Here is a 20,092-nt window from a genome sequence, read left to right on the forward strand (position 1 = left end):
TGCTATCTTCTGCTCTGGTCTGCTCGATCTCAGACCAGAGCAGGAGATGCTGGGAGACGGACGGAGGCAGGTGAGGGGACCTCCGTCCGCCATTACAGATGATCGGATCCCCGCGGGAGCTCTGCGGGCGATCCGATCATCTATTTTAACATGCGCATTGCCGCAGATGCCGTGATCTTTACTGATCACGGCATCTGAGGGGTTAATGGCGGACATTCGCACGAACCTGCCGTGTATGACACGAGCACCGCTCCCATGCTCGCGGTCATACACAGGACGTAGATGTACGTCCTGGTGCCCGAAGTAACGCCAAACTAGGATGTACATTTATATATTTTTTTTATCGTATTTACCCTCAAAATAAAAAATACATGTCATTTTTACTGTAAAGTGTACAGTGTGAAAACAAAGCCTTCCAAAATGTGCTAAATTGCATTTTTCTTTTCAATTTCCCCACATAAATAATATTTTTATGGTTGCACTTAACATTTTATGGTAAAATAATTGATGTCACGCAAAAAACAAGCCCTGGTATGGGTCTGTGGATGAAAATATAAATGTTATGATTTTTAGAAGGTGAGGAGAAAAACGAAAATGCTAAAATTATAATTGTCCTGGTCCTTAGGACTCAGGGTTTTTCCGTTTTTGCACTTTCGTTTTTTCCTCCTTACCTTTTAAAAATCATAACCCTTTCAATTTTGCACCTAAAAATCCATATTATGGCTTATTTTTTGCGTCATCACTTCTACTTTGCAGGGACATTAGTCATTTTACCCCAAACGAAAAAAAAAATTGTGCGACAAAATCGAAGAAAAAACGCCATTTTGTAACTTTTGGGGGCTTACGTTTCTACGCAGTGCATATTTTGGTTAAAATTACACCTTATCATTCTGTATGTCCATACGGTTAAAATGATCCCCTACTTATATAGGTTTGATTTTGTTGTACTTCTGGAAAAAATCATAACTACATGCAGGAAAATGTATACGTTTAAAAATGTCATCTTCTGACCCCTATAACTTTTTTATTTTTCCACGTACAGGGCGGTATGAGGGCTATTTTTTTGCGCCGTGATCTGTATGATGATTTTTGTATCGGTATGATTTTTGTTTTGATCAGACTTTTTGTTCACTTTTTATTCATTTTTTATATTGGTATAAAAAGTGGCCAAAAATACTCTTTTTTGGACTTTGGAATTTTTTTGCGCATACGCCATTGACCGTGCGGTTTAATTAATGATATATTTTTATAGTTCGGACAATTACGCACGCGGCGATACCACATATGTTTTTTTTTTTATTTATTTACACTGTTTTATTTTTTTTATGGGAAAAGGGGGGTGATTCAAACTTTTATTAGGGAAGGGGTTAAATGACCTTTATTAACACTTTTTTTTTTTTTTACTTTTTTTTTTGCAGTGTTATAGGTCCCATAGGGACCTATAACACTTCACACACTAATCTCCTATGCTGATCACTGGCGTGTATTAACACGCCTGTGATCAGCGTTATCGTCGCTTGACTGCTCCTGCCTGGATCTCAGGCACGGAGCAGTCATTCGTCGATCGGGCACCGAGGAGGCAGGTAAGGGCCCTCCTGGTGTACTGTAAGCTGTTCGGGACGCCGCGATTTCACGGCGGCGGTCCCGAACAGCCCGACTGACTAACCGGGATAGTTTAACTTTAGAAGCGGCGGTCAGCTTTGACCGCCGCTTTTAAAGGGTTAATACCGCACATTGCCGCGGTGTGGTATTAGCCGCGGGACCCGGCCGTTGATGAGCGCCGGGACCGACGCGATGTGATGCGGGGTCGCAGCGCGACCCCGCTTCATATCGCGGGAGTCGGCGCAGGACGTAGATATACGTCCTGCGTCGTTAAGGGGTTAAAATAATTTTTTTAAGTAATAAAATAAAACCTGAGTTGGGTATAATTGTAATCGTACTGATCTGTAAAATAAAGATCACATGTCCTTTTCACTGTAAAGTGCACTGCCTAGAAACTAACCCCCACCCCCAAAAGCTGCAGGATTGCAATATTTTTTTCAGTTTCGCCCCATAAATATATACAGGTATTTATTATTAGCCTTGTCATAGATTTTGTGTTAAAATGAGTAGTGTCCTTATAAATAACAATTGGTAGATGGGAAATTTAGATAATTACTATGCCCCTCCCCTTTATTACTTTGTCAAGAAGAGGCAGTGCATGGATGACATTAAAGGGTTATACAGAAATATAAAAAAAATTGCTATTTCTCGGTCCCTCTTCATTGGGGGACAACTATACTGATGGGTATATGCTCTTGCCATTAGGAGGCGCTGACACTAGGAAAAAGTCGGCTCCTCCCTGGCAGGATACACCCGCCCACTGGAAGTGAGGTAATCAGTTTTAGCTAGTGTCAGCAGGAGGCAAGACACAGGTCTGGGAGCTCGCCAGACCTGGTCTTTTTTTCAGTAAGGGCTGTTTAGTTAGATTCTTTACTCTTTTTTGTTTCCCTTTTTCAGGTGGGAGTTCAGGAGCATGGCGCTACCTGTTCCCTCATATGCGGCTAAGGAGCACGGGAAATAAAAGTATGCACCGTTAACCCCTTCCCGTCAAGCGCAGTGCCTAGGGTTGTACCTAGGGTCTGGGTCCCCCTATTTCCCTGCTTGTCCCGCTTTCACAGCCTGACGTGATGCAGGTGACTAAAAAGCTGGCTGTAGACATATGTAAGCGAGTTTGTGAAGATCGGTGAGTATGTCCCCCCCCCTCCTCCCCTCCCGACACAGGAATTTAGGGGTTAATGTTCTCCCTTGGTGGTGAAGGGCCTGTGGTACCACTGGTGGGCTTCTGCTTTAATGAGGATATGCCATTCCTCTATGGGCAATTTGAGGGGTCATTGGTCCTATCTTTATTGGGGTGTGGACTCCCTCTGGTGGTCTCGCCTGCCTGTTCTGTCTCAGGGCAGCCACCGGCAGCTCCCTGTACTTTTTGCGCAGCAGATCCCTTGTCTGCTCCTCCAGCGCTGCACTGGCCAGCGGGAGCCATAATGACAGCAGGTAGCTCTGCCCTCTCCCCAAGTTCTGAGCGGGACTCTGGGGTACGACTGTGTGGAGACTCTCTCCCTGCTCTGGCGGCACTACCTTCGGAGCGCCTGGCAGGGAAGGATCTGGTACTCTCTTTACGGAGCTTAGCTCCTCCCAGCAGAGAGTCCTTTGGACTTGGCGCGCTGCAGGGGTCATTAGTGCCTCCAGGGATGACAGAGGATGGATCTCCTCTGACTCCCGGGTTCAGGGCCGTAGTCTCCTCCAGCCCGACGGGACACTTCCCAGCCAGGCACCACTGCTCTCCCTCCCCTGCCGTCGGAGGGACGGGGTCTCAGTGATTAGCTCCGCCCCCGTCCTCTCCTTCAGAGCGGGACCTGTCAGTTTTATTTTATCTGCCTCTCCCAGCAGCTGTTACAGTGGGGGGAAAAGATGGCTCCCCCATCCTTCCCCTCACAGGTGTCGGTGGCCGTTTTGCTGTATGGAGACTCGGAGCATATCACCGTCCACCCCGGGTTCTATTCCCCTCCCCGGGTGGTCGCTCTTTTGGAGTTGGGGGAGTGGGCACAGCTCCACCTTCCTTCCCGCCCCCCCAGGAGGGGAGAAAGCGCTCTAATATAAAAAATAAATTTGTATCTGCTGCTGGTCCCTCAGACCATTTAGTGGTGTTTGGCGCCCTCTTGTGGCCTATAATTACATTGTGCCTTATTCTCCATGCACCCTTGTGGCCTCTGGGTACACAAATTACAGCCTTAGCCAGTACTATCTTTTGCTTCTAGGCCTTTTGGGCTGAGATCAAGTGTAGCATCTATTCTTATCAATTAAACATCTGATATGTCCCCTAGCTGGGGACCATATGTTGGATTTGCTTCAGTCGCCCCCATGCTTTGACCCCATATGGCAGTATCTTCGGGTACAAAAAAAAGAAAAATCTGCTGGGCTCTCTTTTCTAGGACTATCTTGTCTCCCTCACCCTGTATGGGACCTGATATTACACATCGGATGCGTCAGTTGAGGTATGTCTCTGGCATACCTGCTTTCGCCAGGGTTCTCGCTCTGTCAGAGACAAGTGACTTGGTGTGGCGGGTCATGGCCAGGGATTTCATGATTCCTTGGAAGATACCGGAGTTAGTCAGGACTGTTTCTCCGCTACCATAGATTGCCATGTTCACAGGTGTTCTTGTTGTGTACATACATTATTCCCTCCTCCACAGGCTGCCACATCCGCGGCTGCTGTCCCGGATCCCCACGTCCAGTGTCAGGTCTCCATGGAAGTGTCCCTGCGTGCCCATGGATTTCACCTGCTCTTATTAGGTCAGACAGTAGTGTCACCTGTCACTCATCTCACAACACGGTACCCCACTACTAGTGCGAGGGGACAGGGGTCTGCATGGTTTTCTCTGCCACCTGTCACTTCTCCAAGGGCTGATGTATCTGCGGCTGAAGTTCCGATACCTCACTGCTAGTGCGTGGTGTCCGGTGGAGTGACCTGGCGTGTCCTGTGGACCCTGTGCAGGGCGTAGGGGATTCAATCCCTGGCTCCTAAACCTCCCCCGATCTCCCAGGGTGACGGGGATTCTATTAATGGCTTCTAGGCTTCTCTGCCTTTCCACATGTGTCACAGGGGCACAGTTATTGCCTATCTGACTGTGTCCCCTTATCACCAGCACCTGGAGGGTCACTCATTACGCCAGACTGTTGTTTGCACAGTTTCTCCTGCTGTCGGTCTCCCATCTGCTGTGTGCATAGCTGTGGCTTCCCGTACCTCACTGTTGGTGTGAGGACTCTGTCTGAGGGTTCCTGCAGGCACAATGGTCTGCTGCCAATCAGCCAGTCATTACTCTGCATGGTCTCCTACACCACTGGGTCACCCATAAGTTTGGCCGCACTCCTGTTCTCTACTGTCTATGGGAGGGTTCGAAGGAGCATTCATTTGTGCTCAGGAATCCTCCACCTGTCAGTCGGACAGCAGTCTCCGTAGTTTACTGCTACGTCGGATCAACTACCATACACTTCGGTCCGGTTCCATCGCGGAGTGGTTGAGTGGCACATTAGTGCCTGTGTCTTTCTCAACACCCCGGCACAGCAGGCCCTCCCGGCCATACTCCAGTTATTTGCCATCTTGCCAAAGATGCTTAATATGCCCCGCACAGAATTCACATTGCTGGACAATATGCTCATTGTGCATTTATTTATTTTTATATCCCTCCGGAACGGACGCTGATACCCACGGAGGGCATTACTTTTTTCCTCTACAGGTCTATTACTGTTACAGTTGTTTGAATTATTCATCTAGACATATTGCTATTTTTTCTGTTACATTTCCATTTATATTTCGTTACATTGTGTAGCATATGCATTTTCAAACACTGTTTCCATGATCCATCGTAGTGAAAATACTACTATCCATACAGTTATACTCTCCAAGGTTTAATCGGTGATAAAATTCATACAATAATTTGTTTAAATTAAAATGTAGCCGTAGGGCCCTGCTGCTGCAATTCTTTTAATTTATTTTCCAAATTTTTATCATTGTCTAATCTTTTAGCATTAAATAATTTGAATTATTATATTGGTCTGGAAGTTCACAATTCTTTTCCATATCAGACCACATATCCACTGTACAGTCTTTTTTGGAGTGGTTATGCTGAGGACTGAGTATTCTATTTTTTGCACTACCATACACTTCCCACTGCATGCGGACGTTCAGGTAACACACTGCCTGGACGTAGTTCCGAGTGGGTCTCCCCATGTTGCTCCATAGCCCCCTGCAATGCGCCACATGCTGGTTTGTGGGGTTCCCTACTTTACCAGGTCCCTCTCCACATGCCTGCCACTCTCATGACTTAAGGCTGGTGGCCCACTTTTTGTGTGTGGGTCTGAAGGCGGGACCTGGTATGGCCATGGTTCCTATGCCAGATAGTCACTCTGTCTGTATGGCTTTCTACTTCTCCAGGTCTCCTCCCCCATTTTTGCCGCTCCCGAGACTGCAATCGGGCGACTCACTTCCATGGGAAGCTCCACAAAGGGTCTCTCTGTATGGTCATTGGAAATGTCTGTGTCTCTACGTCTGCTAAGTATGTATGGCTCGACGACAGCCGGTCTAGCCACCGTCTGTTGTTGGGGTCCTTCCATTGCTCTCTTCCTTCCTCGGTGCGATCTCCCTGGAGGTTCATCTACCCCTTGACAGTGTCAGTTGCACTACACTGACTCCACCATCTCTGGAATAACCTTCCTGTGCCCTGCTGGGTTCCCTGTTCCTCCTCCATCCCCGTCCTGGGGTGATGTTGCTTCAGAGTGCTCTGGTCCGCTTGGACCACTGGGGTCCAAGGTCGGTTAGTCTCCTTGTCATGGACACTATCCCTGGATGCTGTGGTGTGCCTTCTTTTCTAGGTCGGCCCTCCCGGTTCTTGGGCCTTAGTGATGGTTAAGATCTCGGGCATGTGTAGCAATCCTGCCCAGACTTCTTCGCAATCCCATTGGTGGGGTGGTTTTTCTGTTCCTCACTTCTGTCTCGTCACGGAAGTTTGTCACCCGGAGCATTTTGCGAACCTTGGGTTTCCTTACCCTTCTTGCGTAAGTCTTTCAGGAGACTCGGGAACCTCCACTTCCATGTCTGTCGTTCTGGTGTTCCAGGATGCCCTTTTCAGGGCGTTCTGCTACTTTTTTGTCCATTCTTCCTTCTTCAGGGTCATTACGGTCATCCGGATTCTGACAGTCAAGCTCATTTGTGCTCGCGTCGGGCCCCTGGGATAGGGGTTTATCTGCCAAACCTCTCTAGAGCCGGTTTCCGATTTTATTTATTTTTTTATTTTATTTTTTTTTCAGCGATTTTCTGGTCTCCACCTTCTGTGCTCGCCTTTTTGCTCAGGCGTCTGCTGCTCTCCCTGGCATTTTTCCGCCATGTTCTTGTGTATCGGTTGACTCTGGATGGGGCTCTCCTGTTGTTCCCTTTTCCATTTTTGTTTTCCAGCCGGGCTTGCCCTCTGTCTGGTTCTGTGTTCCTTGGCGTTGTTTTCCTACTTCCTTCTGGGTGGTTCCGGCCCATCTGGCTTCCTAGTCAACCTTTTCTAGTCTCTCCATATGGACATAGGTTTAGAGTCTCTTTGAAGCATGGTCCCTTCCTTGGTGTCCTAGTCCATATCCAGGGATGGGGGATCTCCGGTAGCTCGGTTTCTGGGCCTCAGTTGTCTCTGGCCTGGGGTCTTGTCCGCAGGCCTTACAGACGAGTGGGTTCAGTCTCGGGACTGCTCCCCCTTTCGCTAGTGGTTGTTTTTCCCACCCTAGGGGACTGCTTTGGTACAGTCCCCCAAAGTATAGGTGTCCCCCAATGAAGAGCGACCAAGAAAAGGAGATTTTTTTTGTACTCACCGTAAAATCTTTCTCATAGTCTTCATTGGGGGACACCGCACCCACCCTTTTTTTTTTTTTTTTGTCCGGATAGTCTATTTCGGTTTTTATCCGGGATTCTTTTCTAAGGTCCTTTTGGACGTATTTCCTTGTTGGCTTCTCCTACTGATTTGTGACAAAACTGATTACCTCACTTCCAGTGGGTGGGTATATCCTGCCAGGGAGGAGCCAACTTGTTTTCCTAGTGTCAGCGCCTCCTAGTGGCAAGAGCATATACCCATCAGTATAGGTGTCCCCCAATGAAGGCTACGAGAAAGATTTTACGGTGAGTACAAAGTACAAAAAAATCTTTTTTTTATTTTTTTTCGAAAACAGCACCACTCCTGTCCTCAGGTAGTGTGTGGTATTACAACCCGGCACCATTTACTTCAATGAAACTGAGCTACAATACCACACACAACCTGAGGACAGAGTTGGCGCTGTTTTTGCAAGAAATCAGCTCTGTTTTTAACCCCTTTATATTATGCTTACCACTGACAAAATTTCTGCAGATGCCCATGTGTACATTAAAGGGGTACTCCGCTGCCCCATTGTTCGGAACATTTTGTTCCAAACACTTGGAGAGAGCGGCGGGGTCGTGACGTCATGCCACGCCCCCCTCAATCCAAAGCTATAGGAGGGGGCATATGGCAGCCTTCACGACCCCCACTGACGCACCCAGCGTTATGAGCAAACGCGGGGAATGCACAGTGATCGGACATCTTATCCCCAATCCTGTGGGTTAGGGGGATAAGATGTCTAGGGGCGGAGTGCCCCTTTAAAAGTCAATACGAAAAGCCACTTCAAAGGTTTTGGTTAATTTCTGAGATCACCACTAGAGGTCGCTCACTGCTCTGATATTCTCTCACTGGTTCCTGCAGTCCAAGTCATCTGAAGACGTCAGCGTTAGGAACGTCTGTCTCACATCTGACGCACTCTTTCATTTCCCAGCATTAGATAATTTCTTTGTTTTCCATCCCATAGGAAGCCAGGTTTTATATGAAACAGTGCATTGACTCCGGGCTATGGGTTCCCAATGCCAAAGGAGACGCTCCTGACCCGGAGAGTGCCGACACAGAACCAGTCTACGAAGAGGCCAAAAGCGAGTCCACCGAGCAGAGCGCAACATCTTAAGGGTTTGGCCATGGAAAATGTGAACTCTCCAAAGCAGATCTCAATGTGGTGCAATAAAAGTAGAAGAATCTTTTTCTGAGGGCTCCTGAAGGACCTTTCTGACCTAGCAGACAATACTTTCAACCATCCTATAAATTATGGAACCAATTGAGAAGGCTGAAGAAAGCAAAACACTGAAGGGGAACAAGAATGCAAACTGGTGACACGAGGGATGTGACTTAAGATCCGGTAGCCTGTATCCCCCAAGCATCATGATTTCTGGCGGATAGACCGATAGATCACTCTTTTGTTTTGTTCCTTCCTATGCACCTAGGGCTATGAGTTTTTGAAGCTGCTTTATCCCTCAGGGCTGAATGGATTGTATAGTGTCCCAGCACGTGATACTGAGCAGATGTAATCCCTATAGTGCAGTAGCTGCAGCATAGGGATTGTTTACTACAGCTGGTGTGCCATGCCTGTATCACTACTGGGATGGGGATATTGGTTGTCTTGTATCCTGTGTGGCTATCGATCATTTGCTTGTTCTGCTTCTATGTCAATGTTACAGCACTGAAAAGAACATTAAAGTCCCTTTTTTTTTCACAAAAAATTAAGTGCATTTTTTTGTTTTTAAAAAAGCATCCTGGGAAATGTATTTATTTTTGCTTATATAGTGCAGCGTAGGTTATTTATTAAAGAACAATGTAGAGGTTCTTGCGTTTGCCTTGTGCTAACCTCTTTTAGCTGATGTGGCAGGCAAGCTTCAAAACGTATACATTCCTAGACCTATGCCACACCACTATTATAAAAAAAAAAATAATGTGTCCGAATTGTATACTTTTTCTTCTTATATAATTGTATATGTGGTACAGAAAAGTGTCATGTTGAACTTTTTCTATACCACAAGAAATCATAGACAATCGTACAGGGGGTAAAACATAGCCAAAAGTGATGTGTTTTGACTATGTTGGCATAAAGAAGGTCTACCACAGCATATGTTTAGGTACCATTTAAACTCGCCTCCCAGCATACTGCTTTGGTATAGATGTGAATCAGCAATAATCCTGCCTACATTTCCATTGAATCCTCTAGCTTTGCAGAAAGAGAAGAGGGAGTCTTATCACTGTAGTTCCCCTAATGACATCACCTGGTGATATGTTCACCTAGCTTGACGCCAGCCAGCAGCCTGAACTACTGAGACTCCTCAGTTGGTTGGGGTCAGTTCATACAATGTGCAGTTTTGATGCATGTTCCTAAGTGCTTTTTTCTTTTCTTTTTTTTTATATAGAATGCAGTTCTTTTATGAAGATTTAAAGTCTTCAGGCCATGTTCACATGTTGCGTTTTTGCTGTGATTTACCCATGATGATCCCATAGATATAGCATCAGTATACAGCTAGAGCTGGAGGGTCTGGGTTTATAACTTCTATATATCCTGATCCCATAGAGATAGCAGCAGTATACAGATAGATCTGGAGGGGAGGTATATAACTACTATATATCCTGAACCTATAGAGATAGCTGCAGCAGTATACAGATGTGTATACATACATATATATATCTATCCTTATTCAATGAAACAGGTATTATACAGCTAGAGCTGGGTGGGGGAGGGGTCTGGGAGCTGCCAGAAGAGATCTAGGAGGTAGTGATGACATCATGTAAGCCCCCTCCCATAGACTTGCATAGAGGGGGTGTGGCCGTGATGTCACGACCCCGCAGCCCACACCCAGCGTTCGGTACTAAATGTTCCAAAGGCTGGGGCAGTGGAGTACCCCATTAAACACTAATTTTCTGTTGGTCAGGGTGATGATCACATGCCCCAGTTACAGTAATAAAACACATGGATGCAGCTGTGCTGCAATGCAACAGGTCATACTGTTGGTCTAGTATTGGTTAGTATGCATGATATGGGTAAAAAAAAAGAACCTGGAGTGGTTTTTAATTCTTCCTATGGATTAATCTATACAATGTTTGACCTTTTCGGAGGTTGCTCTCTGCATTAGTATTAGGGAGTCTTGAAGCCCAAATATGCAGCTAGGCAGTCAGGTGGAGATGCAAATACTCACCCACGTCCTTTCTACTATGTATTTTGGGTCCCAAAGCTGAAGTGATGCTTTTGTAGGCAGAAAAAGATTTAGGGAAATTTTGTGGTTAAGAGAGACCCAAGCAGAACCGGAGATGTACATCTCCTCCTATAAAGTACTAGATGTGCAGATCTCATGCATGACTCCTATCCCTATGTTTCCATGCACGTCTTCAATAATTCACCAAAACTCTCTATAGAGGGTGATAAGATGCATAGGTACATACCACTCCTGCTCCCAATGAGAGCAGATAAGAGATGTCCAGGCTGTACCTCACTGTGCCACTTTACATGTTTTGTCACAGGATTTGTCAGGATGCGGTAAGCCCTTCTGGGTGTCCCTCCTGGTGGTTCAGGGGAGGTGTGTGTGGCCATCTGGTTCCACGCCTCCCTGCAAACCACCAGGCTTTCCTTCATGGACAGGATGCCATTGTATATGGCTCTGTGGGTAGATTCTGGGCTAAGGATGATGCCGGGAGCACTTGTGGTTCCTTAGTAGCTTTGGCGAAGAGGGACATTGAGCCTGGACCCTTGCATTTGCCTTTTGGCCCAGAGGGGAAGGGCGGTTTCGTTGGGGGGGGGGGGGGTGGGGGGGGGGGGGGCTCTCTCTCCTTTTGCAGAAGGATTTTGCGATGGACCACATCCTTTTTTTTTTTCAAGTATTTATTTAGTTTTGCAGTTTAATTTAACAAACATCACAGCAAGGTGAAACAGAAAAAAAAATGCCTCCGTAGGTCCACAGACCGACTCCATCACAATAACAAGGATGTAAGGTATGCAAAAAAACATTCACCAGCAGGAAGGAAGGGCGCATCTGAGACCCAACGCTGACACGCACATCCCGGTAACCCCAACCCAACCCTGGCCCCTTCCCGTGAAGAACAGTGCGCTATGGAAAACTTACTGGTACAATCTAGTTGGAGGGTCAGTCGACACATCAAGTAAAAGCCAAGGGGTTCAGACCTTGTCAAATTTCTTAGGGCACTTATGACTCATATACAATGTCTGGTACAACGGGACGTATTTGTTAACCATATTTAGTCATCGAGATAGAGGGGAGGTATCCTTCAAAGTCATTACTACCACTTTACAGGCACAGAAGGCAGGAAGCGGATCATTAGGCATCTATGCGAACCAGAGACCACCTCATTAATAACTCTGAGCAGGAATACAACAGGGGTAAGTAGGAAAGGGAATTACAAATTATCTGCCAGAAACACCATTACCTCCCTTCAGAATGAGGCTATGACATGGCACTCCCACACAGCATGCATAAAGGTACCGACTTCTGAAGAGCAAGAAAACATAGGTCAAATGGGGAAACACTAGTACGCTTCAACTTAGCAGGGTTATAATACAATCTCAAGACATATCTAGACTGAATCAACTTATCTCTACTACTAACTAGTGGAATAGTACGTACCTTCAACCTCTTTCCACTGGCACTCAAGACAAATCCAGGATAACAGCCACCCATTTATGAAAGGCTTCTTAGAATGGGCTAGGTCCCAGCAACTGGAGGAGAGCATAGGACTGAGTAAGGGGTTTAGAAAGGTCCGTGGTGCCCAGGAGAAGCTCCACATTAGAAAACACAGGCGTAAACATCAGGGAGCCAAATTGCGCCTGAATCACATGCCTCAACTGAAGATACCTATAAAGGGCATTTCCAGGGATGCCATAATGTTCCTTCCTGTCTTAAAAGGATAAGAAAACCTGATCCTCCCCGAACAAATGGATCACAAACTTGACTCCATGAGAACCCCAGAATCTGGCCCCCCTGTAACCCATGCAGGTGAGGTAAATGTACATTCCCATAAGGGTGCTCTAGGAGATACGAGGCTGTGGAAATTTACTCGACACCATGGACCACACTCTAGCTATGGTTTGTAGGGGAATAGGGCTGGAGGAGTGAGAGTGATACCTGTAGAGCGAATGAGTGAGAGCTTCATAGGGACCCATAAGTGCTCCCGCCATGGCAGTTGCTGAGTTTGACAGATCCAGGTCAATCCATCACGCTGCATAGACCAGTTGAGAGGCAAGAAAGTAGTTATATATACATCAGGGGCAGCTAAGCCATTTAGGAGCCTGGAGAAGAGCCCGACAAAGTCTGGGAGGATTTCCCTGCCAGTAGAAGGATCCCAGAGCACCATATGGTTTTTTAAAATATTTCCTAGGGGGGGGATCACGGGACCAAATGAAAATGGTAAATAATTTTAAATAAATATATTGATTCCCCCGGCTAGAGAGAGAGGGGGTGAGGACCAGGCAGTCAACCGCTTCACAGTGGAGCACAAGAGCGGCTTCAAATCCAGGGACAGATATTCCATCAGGGACGCAGTAACCTCCACCCCCAGTTATCTAAAACGGGGAACAACTTGCACCCCTGCCAGAAGAGAGGAGGGCTGGGGGACTCCAGGCGAGAGCGCCATTAGAGAGGACTTAGCCAAGTTGACCCGCAAGCCTGAAATCGAGCTAAACCAATAAAATAGGTTGATAAGTTTGTCACATGTTCAAGTCATATGATTGTTACCCAGAGAACCCAGTGACCAGGTGACCTCCCATGTAACCTATGGGCTCCTTGCACAGCACCCCTATATAAGATAGGGAGGAGCTGCAATATTCCTGAGGTCCAGTGCAGTCAAGAGGTCTTACAGAGTGTGCCAGAAAAGTGTATGGGACTGTTCTAATTGCAAAGGGTTACTGGCAGGTTCTGGAGAAATAGAGGGGGAGGTGAAGAAAAGACTATTAATTGCCATTGCAGACTGTGCAAATTCAGTACCTGAAAGGGTTAAACGTAGTCTAGGGTTTCCCACGTGCTCGAGGGGCCACAGCTCCGCCCCGTCAGTCCCTATCGGTGACGCCTCTTCAGTGTGCGAGGAGAAACTAAAGATCCGCCCCATGTTGCACAGGGGAAGACTTTACCAGCCGGACCAAACAGGAAGTTCCCTGGACGCAGCCATATTGAAGGTTCCGGCTGCTGTGTCCGGCTCTGCGATATACAGTCAAGCACCCGCTGCAGCACAGACTCTGCAGAAACCAACGACCAGTGTCAGAAAGCTGGGTTTGCATCTGGGATCTTGGGTCTTCCAGCAGGACAATGACCCCAAACATATGTCAAAAAGCACCAGAAATGGATGGCAACAAAGTGCTGGAGAGTTCTGAAGTGGCAGCAATGAGTCCAGATCTAAATCCCATTGATCACCTGTGGGGAGATCTTAAAATTGCTGTTGGGAAAAGGCGCCTTCCATTAAGAGAGACCTGGAGCTGTTTGCAAAGGAAGAGTGGTCCAACATTACGGCTGAGAGGTGTAAGAAGCTTATTGATGGTTATACATTATGCCCAATTTGCTTTTTTTCCTCCTTTTATTTGGTTTGGTTCCAATACACACAAAGGGAATAAACGTGTATAGCAAAACATGTGTTACTGCAATCCTTTTCTGTGAGAAATTCTTTATTTTCTAGAAAAGTTTCAGGGGTGCCAACATTTACGGCCATGACTGTATATCCAAAGATGTTTTTTAGAAGTACTAGAATGCTAATTTGTTATGTGAACCTGACTATGTTGATTTTAGAGTAGTAGCAAGTAACAGGAAACCAATACCCAGACATGGATATTGGGAGCCAACCATCCAGTTGGAGAAATGTACTCAGAGTGCAGGGAGTGATTGTAACTGATGTGTCTGATAAGGGTCTGCAGAGTTTATATTGGAGATGAATATCATGAAACGCTGTTTTGCTGAAATCGTCGATTCTTTGCATGCCTCTCTTTCCTGCATGTCCCATCCAGGCCAGCGGGCTGCGACGCACCCGACAGAGATGAGCAGTGGGGAATAGACTGACATTTTGGGAACTGGCGGCGGTGAATGAATGAAGCAGCGCACAGGGGGGACAGGTCCCTGCATTCCCGGCTGCTCATCTTTGTCAGGTATGGAGATAAGCAGCGGTGAATGGACTGGCATGTTCCCGCTGTACTGTGAAACAGATGACTGGGCAGCAGGAGAATCATTTATTAAAGGAAAACTGTCAGCTTTCTCCCCCCGCACTAATCAGTGTGCCGTTCAGCCGTAATCTTCTATTTTCCATGTATGCAAATTAGGTGCTAACTGGCACTCTGATGTCAGTGCCGCCCAGCTCATGAATATTCCTCCCCTCCCTCCGCCTCTCCCGCTTCTCCCCGCTCTGTAATGAAGAGGGAGGGGAGGAATATTGATGAGTTGGGCGGCACTGCGGCTTTGATGTCAGAGTACCAGTTAGCCCGGGCGGTGCCAGTTGGCACCTCATTTGCATATACCGAAAATAGAAGATTACGGCCAAAATGGCGCGGCGGATCTGGGCACGGTAAGCATCAAACTGATCAGCGTTTCCCCCGCACTACCAGCCAGTACCGCTGGTTAATGCGGGGGGAGAAAGCTGACAGTTTTCCTTTAAATATATTCATGGGAGGAATAAAATGATTGTACAAAAGTCGGGGGGAACAAAAGTCCTCGCTGCCAGCCATTCAGGGCTCCCTGCGGGGAATTTAAAAATGAAAGTAAAAATACACCGTACATCGCAGGCGGGTGGAGCATGCTGCCCGCTCCCCTGTTTAATAACTGATTGCATAGGGTCTCGGAAGTGAGACCTGGTGCGATCAATCCCTCAGCCCCTGTACTACAACCCACATCATGGAGCAACTCCCCAGCCGCCTGCAGACTCTGGCAGCCAGGGAACTACTACTCCCATCATGGAAAGAAGTCTGTTCAATGATGGAAGTAGTAGTCCCAGCTGTAGGAGTCTGTCGGCAGAGGTGTTAAAATGGCCATAAAATAACGAACTATAACGGTACATAGTTACATAGTTACATAGTTAGTACGGTCGAAAAAAGACATATGTCCATCAAGTTCAACCAGGGAATTAAGGGGTAGGGGTGTGGCGCGATATTGGGGAAGGGATGAGATTTTATATTTCTTCATAAGCATTAATCTTATTTTGTTCCAGGAATGTAACTAATCCTGTTTTAAAGCTGTTAATTGTTCCTGCTGTGACCAGTTCCTGAGGTAGACTGTTCCATAAGTTCACAGTTCTCATGGTAAAGAAGGCGTGTCGCCCCTTGAGACTAAACTTTTTCTTCTCCAGACGGAGGGAGTGCCCCCTCGTCCTTTGGGGGGGTTTAACCTGGAACAGTTTTTCTCCATATTTTTTGTATGGGCCATTTATATACTTATATACGTTTATCATATCCCCCCTTAAACGTCTCTTCTCAAGACTAAACAATTGTAACTCCTTTAATCGCTCCTCATAGCTAAGATGTTCCATGCCCCATATTAGTTTAGTCGCGCGTCTCTGCACCCTTTCCAACTCCGCAGTGTCCCTTTTATGGACAGGTGCCCAAAACTGAACAGCATATTCCAGGTAAGGCCGTACCAATGATTTATAAAGGGGGAGTATTATGTCCCTGTCCCTTGAGTCCATGCCTCTTTTGATACATGACAATATCCTGTCGGCTTTGGAAGCAGCAGCCTGACATTGCATGCTATTCTGTAGTCTGTGATCTACAAGTACACCCAGATCCTTCTCTACCAGTGACTCTGCCAGTTTAATCCCCCCCTAAGACATACGATGCATGCAGGTTATTAGTACCCAGATGCATAACTTTACATTTTTCCACATTGAACCTCATTTGCCAAGTGGATGCCCAGTCTATCCAAGTCATCTTGTAACTTATGCACATCCTCTATAGACTGTACTGTGCTACAAAGCTTGGTGTCATCTGCAAAGATGGAAACAGAGCTGTTAATACCATCCTCTATATCATTGATAAATAAATTAAACAGCGGTCCCAGTACTGAACCTTGGGGTACACCACTAATAACCGGGGACCAATCAGAGTACGAATCATTGACCACCACTCTCTGGGTACGATCCATGAGCCAGTGTTCAATCCAGTTACAAACTAAAATTTCCAAGCCCAAAGACCTTAACTTACCTGTCAGACGTCTGTGAGGGACAGTATCAAACGCTTTGGCAAAATCCAGAAACACTATATCCACAGCTATTCCTCTGTCAAGGCTTCTACTCACCTCTTCATAAAAGCAAATTAGATTGGTTTGACAACTTCTATCCTTAGTAAACCCATGCTGGCTATCACTTATAATACAATTATCCCCTATGTATTCCTGTATGTAATCCCTTATAAGTCCTTCAAACAATTTACCCACAATGCACGTTAAACTTACCGGTCTATTGTTTCCTGGGGAAGACCTAGAGCCCTTTTTGAAGATTGGCACCACATTCACCTTGCGCCAGTCCCTTGGCACAATACCAGACACCAGAGAATCTCTAAATATCATGAACAGGGGTACAGATATTACTGAACTTACCTCTCTAAGAACTCTTGGGTGTAGTCCATCCTGTCCTGGGGATTTGCTTACATTTATTTCACTTAACTTACCTTGTACCATCTCTACATTAAGCCAGTTCAGTACATTACATGATGTGTTACCAGCACTGACCTGTCCAATGTCAGCTCCTTCTTCCATAGTGTATACAGAACTAAAGAACCCATTCAGTAGCTCCGCCTTCTCTTGATCGCCTGTGACAACCTCCCCATTATCATTATTAAGGGGCCCTACATGCTCTGTCCTTGGTTTTTTTGCATTTATATATCTAAAAAAATATTTAGGATTAGTTTTGCTTTCTTTGGCCACCTGTCTCTCGTTTAGAATTTTTGCTGTTTTTATTACATTTTTACAGATTTTATTAAGCTCCTTGTACTGTTTAAATGTTATAGCTGACCCATCAGATTTGTATTTTTTGAAGGCTATTTTTTTGTTGTTTATTGCTCTTTTAACATCATTTGTCAGCCATGTAGGATTTAGTTTTAATCGTTTATATTTGTTCCCCTTTGGTATATATTTAGCTGTATAGTTATTTAGAGTTGATTTAAAGATGTCCCATTTACCTTCTGTATCAGTATTTGAGAACACCTCCCCCCAGTCTATGTCCTGTAGTGCAGCCCTCAGCCCAGGGAAGTTTGCCTTTTTAAAGTTATATGTTTTTGCCTTCCCCGCCTGTCTTTGTTTTCTACATTTTAAGTCAAAAGTAACTATATTGTGGTCGCTATTACCAAGGTTTTCCCGCACAGTTACATTACCAACCAGCTCTGCGTTGTTGGAAATGATCAGATCCAACAAGGCATCACTTCTTGTTGGGTCCTCCACAAACTGGCCCATAAAATTATCCTGCAATAAATTTAGGAATTGTCGCCCCTTTGTAGTTTTAGCCAACCCCCGGCCCCAATCTATATCTGGATAGTTAAAATCTCCCATTATTACCACTGTACCTGCCCGGGCGGCCCTCTCTATTTGTTTATGAAGCCGAACTTCTATCTCTTCAGTGATATTAGGGGGTCTGTAGATTACCCCAAATATTATTTTTTTAGTATTTCCCTCCTTTTGTAATTCTACCCACAGTGATTCCACCTCCTCAAAATCATCACACACTATGGCATCGTTCACACTGACTTTCATACCACTTCTTACATACAGACAGACTCCACCACCTTTTCTCTTCATTCTATCCTTGCGAAACAATGTAAACCCCTGCAGATTGACAGCCCAGTCATGCGAGGAGTCCAGCCATGTCTCAGTGACCCCAACTATATCAATCTCTATCTACACTATCTTCCCCCTCTTTGCTGTAGGTTCCCTCCCCCCAAGTCCCTAGTTTAAACACTCCTCCACCCTTCTAGCCATCTTCTCCCCAAGCACAGCTGCACCCTCCCCATTGAGGTGCAGCCCGTCCCTACGGTAGAGCCGGTAACCGACAGCGAAGTCAGCCCAGTTCTCCATGAACCCAAACCCTTCCTTCCTACACCAGCTTCTGAGCCACTTGTTTACCTCCCTGATCTCCCGCTGCCTCTCTGGTGCGGCTCGTGGTACTGGTAGTATTTCAGAAAAGACTACCTTGGAGGTCCTTGCCTTAAGCTTGCGGCTTAAGTCCCTGAAATCATTTTTAAGGACACTCCACCTACCTCTTACTTTGTCATTGGTGCCAATATGTACCATGACTGCTGGGTCCTCTCCAGCCCCGCCCAACAACCTGTCAACCCGATCCGCGATGTGCCGAACTCGTGCGCCAGGCAGACAACACACTGTTCGGCGATCCCGGTCTTTGTGACAGATTGCCCTGTCTGTCCCCCTAATAATTGAGTCCCCCACCACTAGTACCTGTCTGGCCTGCCCTGTACTCCTCCCTCCCTCCTTACTGGAGCAGACACCCCCCTGGCGGTCAGAGGCGGTATCCTCCTGCAGTTCTGCTAGCTCTGTAATGGCATCCCCCTCATCTGCCAAGCGGGCAAACTTGTTGGGGTGTGCCATTTCAGGACTAGCCTCCCTGACACTTTTTCCCCTACCCCTCTTTCTAACTGTAACCGCTGACGGATGTTATAACGGAAGAATATGCCCGTTATTTTGACAGACTTATTCAGCAGTTTACACCTGTTATTTTTTTTGCAGGACCTTTTGTAGCACAAAAACGGTTGTTAAAAATCAGGGACAAGACTGTAGTGTGAAAGAAGCCAAAGCTTCATTATTGACACTGAGAATAACACCGTGACAAACTGATGTTTTGTGTAAATAATAGGACGTTTCATTTCAAACCCTCAGGACATCAGTGTACAAAGTGGAAAACACCTAGAACTGTACTGGAATCTGTGCTGTGTGAACATAGTCTAATACTACATGGTGCTAGGTCTCGTGTAGATCCGTGATATCATGAAATTAAAAGGTCTTCCTTATTTCATCATTGTGTAATACTGAAACACTTTGCTACTTTCTGATGTAATTTGCATTTCAACTCTTCATGGTTTTCATGTATGTACAATATACTGGCACAAGGTTACTGGCACCCTAAGGGTATGTTCACACTGCGGAATTCCAACGGACAATTCTGCTGTTGAAATTGTTCCAGGCAAAGAAGGAGCATGTTCATTCTTTGCACAGAAGTCCGCGAGCACTGCATAGCCATCAATGGTGATAGCGCAGTGCCGCGCGGTCCTACTGCCAAAGTATTTTGGGTGGCGGCCGCCAGATGGAATCTCCGCTTCTGGAATTCTGCAAGCAGAGATTTTTCAGTGTGAACATACCCTAATAGAGGTGGAAAAAACCCTATTTTCATGGATGCTGCTATTGAATTAGATGCTCCCCTATAAACCCTTCATAGATAAACAATGACATAAAACATTATATATAGTTGTGATGTCCCAGTATGGGATATAGTCCCGTAAAGTACTTAGGCCCTGTCCCTCTGTGTCCTAGGGGCCCTCCTGCAGTGTCTCCCCCATAGTAATATTATGTATAATGCTAAGTGTGTTATGTATAAAGGACCTTTGAGTTACTATGTTTCCCCGAAAATAGTACCTACCCCGAAAATAGGCCCTAGCTGGATTATCGGGGTGGGCTGCAATATAAGCCTTACTCCGAAAATAAGACCTAGACCAGTGGTCTCCA

The 20,092-nt window shown here is 46.1% G+C and overlaps 1 protein-coding gene and 1 pseudogene across 2 annotated transcripts in view; both read left to right on the forward strand.

Moving 5' to 3' along the window:
• The window catches only part of CDC37 (cell division cycle 37, HSP90 cochaperone), a 35,918-nt gene extending 26,778 nt beyond the window's left edge, over window positions 1–9,140 (forward strand). For both annotated transcript variants that reach the window (XM_056570571.1, XM_056570572.1), the window contains exon 9: window positions 8,392–9,140. In XM_056570571.1, coding sequence (XP_056426546.1) covers window positions 8,392–8,541 — 150 coding nt within the window. In that variant the 3' untranslated portion in view covers window positions 8,542–9,140. The remainder of the gene's footprint in view (window positions 1–8,391) is intronic.
• LOC130268117 (U2 spliceosomal RNA) lies at window positions 3,787–3,947 on the forward strand (annotated as a pseudogene).
• Window positions 9,141–20,092: the final 10,952 nt, after the last annotated feature.

The sequence above is a fragment of the Hyla sarda genome, chromosome 4 (genome assembly GCF_029499605.1).
Source record: "Hyla sarda isolate aHylSar1 chromosome 4, aHylSar1.hap1, whole genome shotgun sequence".
Taxonomy (NCBI): domain Eukaryota; kingdom Metazoa; phylum Chordata; class Amphibia; order Anura; family Hylidae; genus Hyla; species Hyla sarda.